General features: G+C 41.1%; 1 protein-coding gene across 1 annotated transcript; it reads left to right on the top strand.

Moving 5' to 3' along the window:
• The first annotated feature begins 338 nt into the window (after positions 1 to 338).
• On the top strand, positions 339 to 4,783 carry LOC124265389 (fibrinolytic enzyme, isozyme C-like). The gene is made up of 6 exons (XM_046700160.1): positions 339 to 414; positions 1,634 to 1,805; positions 2,643 to 2,733; positions 3,054 to 3,222; positions 3,779 to 3,933; positions 4,622 to 4,783. The coding sequence occupies exons 1-6, from the start codon at positions 375 to 377 to the stop codon at positions 4,775 to 4,777; spliced, it is 783 nt and encodes a 260-aa protein (XP_046556116.1). The 5' UTR covers positions 339 to 374; the 3' UTR covers positions 4,778 to 4,783.
• The last annotated feature ends 1,871 nt before the right edge of the window (positions 4,784 to 6,654 follow it).

Below are 6,654 nucleotides of genomic sequence, written 5' to 3'. Positions count from 1 at the left end.
AAGGGTAAAACTACTCTCTCAAAAGTACGTTCTACTTGTTTTCGATTTCGTATGTTTTGTAAATATGTTTAATTCATCCTCAACAACGTGACGAGTTCAACATATCGAAGGGATGTGTTGCGGAGAAAACGTCCACGTGTTCTTTGGGTGACGACGTGTGCCAGTTCAGACTACAGTATAAAATGTATGGGACTTCACATAATATCAAGTAGGTTTCCAACCGATACATGGTAATATCATAAACATTATGTGACGGATGGTTTGTTCTCAAGCTATTGAAGAAACTATGGGAAAGAACACCTTGTCTCCCAATTCTGTGTATAAATTGATGTTGAACGTTCACTTCCAACACAGACAGTGACGACCTCGCCACAATGATCTTCATCATCGCAGCTTTAGTGTCCGTGGCCGCCGGTAAGTTGCCGTACATTTATTTTAGTTATTTCTTTAGTTCATTTCTCCTTTAAAATTATTGCCTTATAACCCAGATCTAAACAAGAATTCATGAAAGATTGTGAAATGACCATTGAAACTCGGGTGAGCATGAAGTGTGTACCCCTCCTTTTCTCAATAGTGCGCGCACGCACACGCACACACACGTCACGCACACACACACACACACACACACACACACACACATACACACACACACACTTCTAAAAAAGCTGTATCCGCCCCTGGCCCCCGAGGACCAAAACTTTTACGACTCTTCTGTACTCAATCTTATCCATTTCTGCCTTTTCAATAGGAGTACATGTGATTAGATGTCACGTGACAGGAAGCTAGGTAGCATGTCAATATTACGTTTAAGTGATGAATATAAACCATTCTTAGTATCACACAGTTATTTTTATCATGCACATATCAGAAGTATTTTAGGCCCAAAACCTTTTGATAGCCCCTTGTAAGCATTTTCAGAAAAACCTGACGATTAGAACAATTACTTATTGACTCCAACTAAAATAAAAGTCGCTCGGGAAACTTGACCATCCAAACCCTTAAACAAATAAATCCGATAAAACACTTTAAATATTTATGATAAATATTTTCTAAAAGTCCGTGGTACGATTTCGAGCATGTCTTTAAGAATCACCACCAATCAGGGATGATTCCTTGAGGTCGCAAAAAGTAGAGTCTATCCTACCCTGGTGTGGCGCGGGCAAAGTCAAGTCAATTGTTCACCTACAACTGTTATCCTAAAGTGAGTGAGTTTAGTCTTACGCCGCTTTTAGCAATATTCAAGCAATATCACAGCGGGGGAACCCAGAAATGGGCTTCACACTTTATTCCCATGTGGGGAATTGAACCCGGGTGTTTGGCGTGATGAGCGAACGCTTTAACCACTAGGCTACCCAACCGCCTGTTATTATATAACTTCTAAACAAGAGTCCTTTAACGCACAGTTTCAAATAATATGGTCTATTGTACCCAAGAAGTCCAAATGCCGGATCTCATTCAATTTTGTTCGACACAAGTGAAAAGAAATCCGCCTTGTTTTTTCACACACTTAATTGGAATACAGTATTTTCCCAATATTGACATTTTTTTTAAAAAACGCTGAAAATAGAGAAATTCGATTTTTATTCGACACTGAACTTTTGAACTGTTCCCTGACATTATGTTCTGGTTTCAGCCGCCCCATCCACCCGTATCGTGGGTGGTTCTGAGGCAGCACAGCACAGCCACCCGTACATCGCCTCCCTCCAGCGGGCCACTCTGGGCATTTTCTGGTCTCACAGCTGTGGATGCAGTCTCATTGCTCCGAGGTGGTGCCTCACCGCCGCTCACTGCGTGGACGGTGCCAGGTACATTTGAATATACTGTTCATCAATGTTCCTGCTTCTTACTGATGTTTGTGTGCACGCCAACCATTCCTTTGTTTTCTGTGTTTGGGAAGCGGCACGTGGTAAAGCGTCTTGCAAGGTACAGATGACGTCATCCATTGTTTATGACATCACATATGTAACGTGACATCGTAAGTCGATTTCGTGATCGATGTGACGCGCATCTACTCAAGTCACTGAGTCAGACAATCGATCCTCTAAGTCACCCCTTATGACAGATAACGGACCCATTTGATTTAGGTCTTTGGACAGAATTGGGTTCCTACGGGGCAATCCCAGCCGGGAACCCCTCCGCTAGTCTTACGATATGGGATACTGATCTGCGTTCTGGGGGACAGCATGCATTGCTCAGTGGATGAATCCATTCCAATTGAAAAATGGACTAAACCTGTGAAGATCCGGGTATTCAGCAACCCATGCTTGTCGTAAGAGGCGACGAACGGGATTGGACATATGTCATCGCATCCCAGTTGCGTAGACCGATGCTCATGCTGTTGATCACTGGATTGTCTGGTCCTGACTGGTTACAGACCACCGTCAGTTAGATGGGAAAATGCTGAGTGCAAACAATGTGCATACATTCAAATTGAAAATCGCTTTTAATGTCCATGACATTTTAATCAGACGAGTGATGGGTTTGCAACCGTAGACTGACTGAGGTGATATCTCCGTGACGTGGACTCGTTACATCTAGAAACAGAGAGTAACATGTGCAATAATCTACGACCTATGATAAATTATGAGCCGATCACCTCGGGTTATCTGCCCCTTGTTGACTAATGTTGACTTATGTTCCAGCGCCAGCTCCCTGAGGGTTCAACTGGGCGAACACAGTCTCAGCAGCACGGAGTCAGGAGAACAGAGGATTGGGGTCACAAGAGTTGTCATGGTAGGTTGCTAGGTGGCGCTTGTCACATCACGTTAGGTGCTTCGGTAGGTGGCGCCTGTGACACGCCACGTCCGGTGCTTCCATTGCTGGCTACAGTGATTGGTAAACTTTGGCGCTCATGAAGAAATTCATGAGCAAAGTAAAATATGAACTGGTATCCTTTGTCATTTAGGAACTCTTGAAGATTTTATTTTCCCCGGTTTCCATGATAGCAAATTGGACTTACAGGCTTATGTAAACACGAGCTTGACTGTTGCACTCAACAGAACATAAACGATTGGTGGGAATACGAGTATTCCATTTTTGTATATTCTATTCAGCATCCTGGCTACAACGGTAACGCAGCCGGCTACCCTAACGACATCGCCTTGTTGGAACTGAACAGTGCTGCCTCAATCACCAACACTGTCCAACTGATCGATGTCTCTCCCGAGGGCGCTTCGTATGAGGGTGAAGACGTCATCATTTCCGGTTGGGGAAGAACTGTCGGTAAATATGAAAACGAAAAAGGATTGTTTCTTCGAGTGAGTGAGTGAGTGGTTTTCAGTCACAACAAGGCTTGTCAACTAAAGTTAGGAAAAACATCTCCAGGTTTTGTCATAGAGAAGTTCAGTACATGATGCAAGAGTTGTATAAAATTCTGCTTAAAGGCAGAGTCGATTTTACGATTCCGACTATATTATCAGAATGTGTTTGTGAATCAATATCAAGTAGTTATGACAGCAGGTGTTCGCACAAAGGTAACCGTCACAAACACATGCAGAGGCAAGTGAAATGTCCACCTGTTAGCCATTTGTAAAGTAAGAGAGTGGGTTAAGATTTAGTCCGCTTTCTAGCAATATTCCAGCAAAATCACGCCGGCGGACACCAGAAATGGGCTACACACATTATACCCATGTGGGGAATCGAATCAGGGTCTTCGGCTTGACGAGCGAACGCTTTAACCACTAGGCTACCCCTCATTAGTAAAGTAGTGAGTAAGTATACTATCATATTAGTTTGATGCCGTCTTTTGTATATGTGGTCCTCATCACTATGTTTGCAGGAGGCGGGACTCTCCCAGACAGACTGCAAGAGGTGACTATGCAGAAGATCTCAAACGCTCAGTGCAGCAGCATGTGGGCTTCTGTCAGCGGTGCCACCATCAACGACCAACACATCTGCATCTACGACAGTAGTCAACAAGCTTCAGCTTGCAATGTGAGTTGCACTTTTCATGATGGCTCTGATCATCTGTTTCTATTCTAGTTTTATACATTAGAATTCCAGTTCGGGTCTAATACCTAAATCCGGCTGTCTGGTTCCAATTTTTTAAAATGCTACAATCTTTCAAATGTTACAATCTGCACGATAAGTGCATATTATTTTACGTATTGCAACTGTTTTGGTTTTAAACTCCACGGAACCAATTCAATAATCTTCAAACATCTCTACAAAAACGAATCTGTGGTAGGTTTCGACTGCACAGTTAGCATGTGACGAAACACACACATGTACCGGTAACAATGTCTTGTTTAAAGCAGAGAGCGACGTCTCAATGTAGATTCTTACACCCTGCCAAGCTAAAGAGCATGTTTATTAATCACCATCAAATTGTAATGTTGTAGGGTGTTCTATAACTCCAAACAGTACAAGTCAGGTACCTTTTCACATTGCACTCATATTATTTGAGCCACAACATCTAACTCGTTAATAATACCTGTCTAGAAAGGACAGTAAAACAAGATCACAGGTATGGAATAGGATACCAGTTAGACAGGAACTGAAACTCAGTACCGTAATCCACATTCTGCCAGCTAAATAAAACGTCAAATTTAGATGATAATTTTACACTTGTAGACCTGTTGTGTGTACCAGCTAAGATGTTGTCAATGGTTACTGTTGTTAGGGTGATAGCGGTGGACCAATGATCATCAGAAATGGCCAGTCTGATGTTCTGATTGGCGTGACGTCATGGGGAATCAGCACGTGCGGAGGGGACTATCCCAGCGTCTACACGCGTGTGTCAGAGTACATTCCCTGGATCAACAGTTATGTCAACTAAATTGTAAAAAGGATCAATAAAGTGATCAGCTGGTACATGACTTGCTTTGTTTTCTTAAGCGTTCTTTTTTGTTGTTGTTGTTTAAAGCCGCACTCAGCAGTATTCCAGCCTTACGAAGTCAGTAAAAAATCGATCAGACGATCTAGTGACTGACATGAGGAACGATCTACGCAATTAGAATACGATCACATGTTTCAACCAAGTCAATGAGCTTGGCCACCTGATCTCGCTGTTTGTCCTTGTTCCTAGTCAGTGACAGAGTGAGTGACAGTCAGACGCCATGTACAGAGTAATGACTACAAAGTGAGTGAGTTTTACACTGCTTTTAGCAATATTCCAGCAATATCACAGCTGGCCACACCAGAAATGGGCTTCACACACCCGGGACTTCAACGTGACGAGCGAACGCTTCAATCACTAGGCTACGCCACCGCCCCAATAATGACTAAATTATAACAGTTTATGTCAAAGAGGCATATACCATTAATTGCTATTGCCATATACAAATAACGGACAAGGGATCCCCTGGCCTGTAGTAAGACGACAACACTGGGGGATAATTGTTTGAAAGAGTTAGTAAAAACGTAAGGACAGCAATTCAACATTGATCTCGAGTATCATTTTCAGGTTGTAACGTCCGTTTATCTCTGAAGACAGAAAACAAAATTTTGATGTGGTACAGCTAATTTCAAGATTCAGTCCTACAGAAGATCTAAAGATGGGGCCTTTGCTGTGTGCCTTTATTGTTTAAACATATCAGAAAGTGAACATGTATTGCTTAAATGTTCATAATGTACGAACTAAATATGTACCAAATCTTTACTATGTTAAGCCAAATAATTACAAATTTATAAATCTTCTAAATTCCCGAACAGCCAATTATTTTATGTTATACTTTGGTTTAGCTATATCTTGGAACAAATTTCAAACATTAAAGTAAACTTGATTACACATAGAGCTATAAATAAGGGCGCTCCGGATAAGTGAGAAACAATTGTCATTGTGCTGTTGGCCTCATGGCCATACGTGTGAATACATTCTGTCGGTTTCTCTCTATGTAGATGATATGGTTACAAATGCTGTAACGCTTTCTCCCGTTTTACTGTTATGACCTTATTACCTTATTAATGTTATGCAAAGGAACTTTTTACTTTTATTGTCTCTTAAAAAGACTAGTCATAGCAGTATATCTTTTAGTAAGTATGTAGTAACTATATTTAGTAAGTATGTAGTAAATAATTTACATTCTTGCTTGTACCTATTAGCGAAGATGCGGGGGAGCGCTTGCTTTGGAAAAACTCTTTTCCATAGTTTCCCTTCCTGATGAAGAAAACGCCACTTTTGACAAACACAGCCTTTATTGAGGACAAACGAGGCCCGAGTCAGACATAAGTGACGAGTTTTTATGTCTGGAAGTACACAAATATTCGTGACTGTATATCATTGACATGAAGCATTAGACAGTTGCCGAAATGGCAAATAATAACTCTTATAGTGTTTTAACACATGAATCAACAGTTACATTATCATTTAATTAACTGAAGTTAATCCCTTTGCACATTAAAATCTGCAAGTGATAACTTTGGTTACCCCAAAAATAAATGGAAGCAAATAAGAGTGACATTTATGCAATGATTAATGATTTAGTCTCACCTCAATTTATACATACAATACATGTTGCAGGGGTGAGTCAATAATAATGACGAGCTGCGGGTGTGTTTGTCGGGTGACGTTTATTCCAACATCATATGTATATGTCAATTATTCAGTTGATCAGTCAATCACCCTGTAATATAAGAAAAAATGCTATACATTCATCTAAACATGCAACAAGTACAGTTACACATAACTAGTTCATAATAAGTTATTCTTATTAC

This window comes from Haliotis rubra, unplaced genomic scaffold (assembly GCF_003918875.1).
Source record: "Haliotis rubra isolate DU_JTF1 unplaced genomic scaffold, ASM391887v1 Scf977, whole genome shotgun sequence".
NCBI classification, from domain to species: Eukaryota; Metazoa; Mollusca; class Gastropoda; order Lepetellida; family Haliotidae; genus Haliotis; species Haliotis rubra.
This window is presented reverse-complemented; position numbering and strand designations above follow the sequence as displayed.

Bases quoted from the DNA above. Each gene is read 5' to 3' on its own strand.
- LOC124265389 (XM_046700160.1), top strand. From the start codon at position 375: ATGATCTTCATCATCGCAGCTTTAGTGTCCGTGGCCGCCG. The intron at 415-1,633 runs GTAAGTTGCCGT...TTCTGGTTTCAG, and splicing joins TTTAGTGTCCGTGGCCGCCG to CCGCCCCATCCACCCGTATC. The intron at 1,806-2,642 runs GTACATTTGAAT...CTTATGTTCCAG, and splicing joins CACTGCGTGGACGGTGCCAG to CGCCAGCTCCCTGAGGGTTC.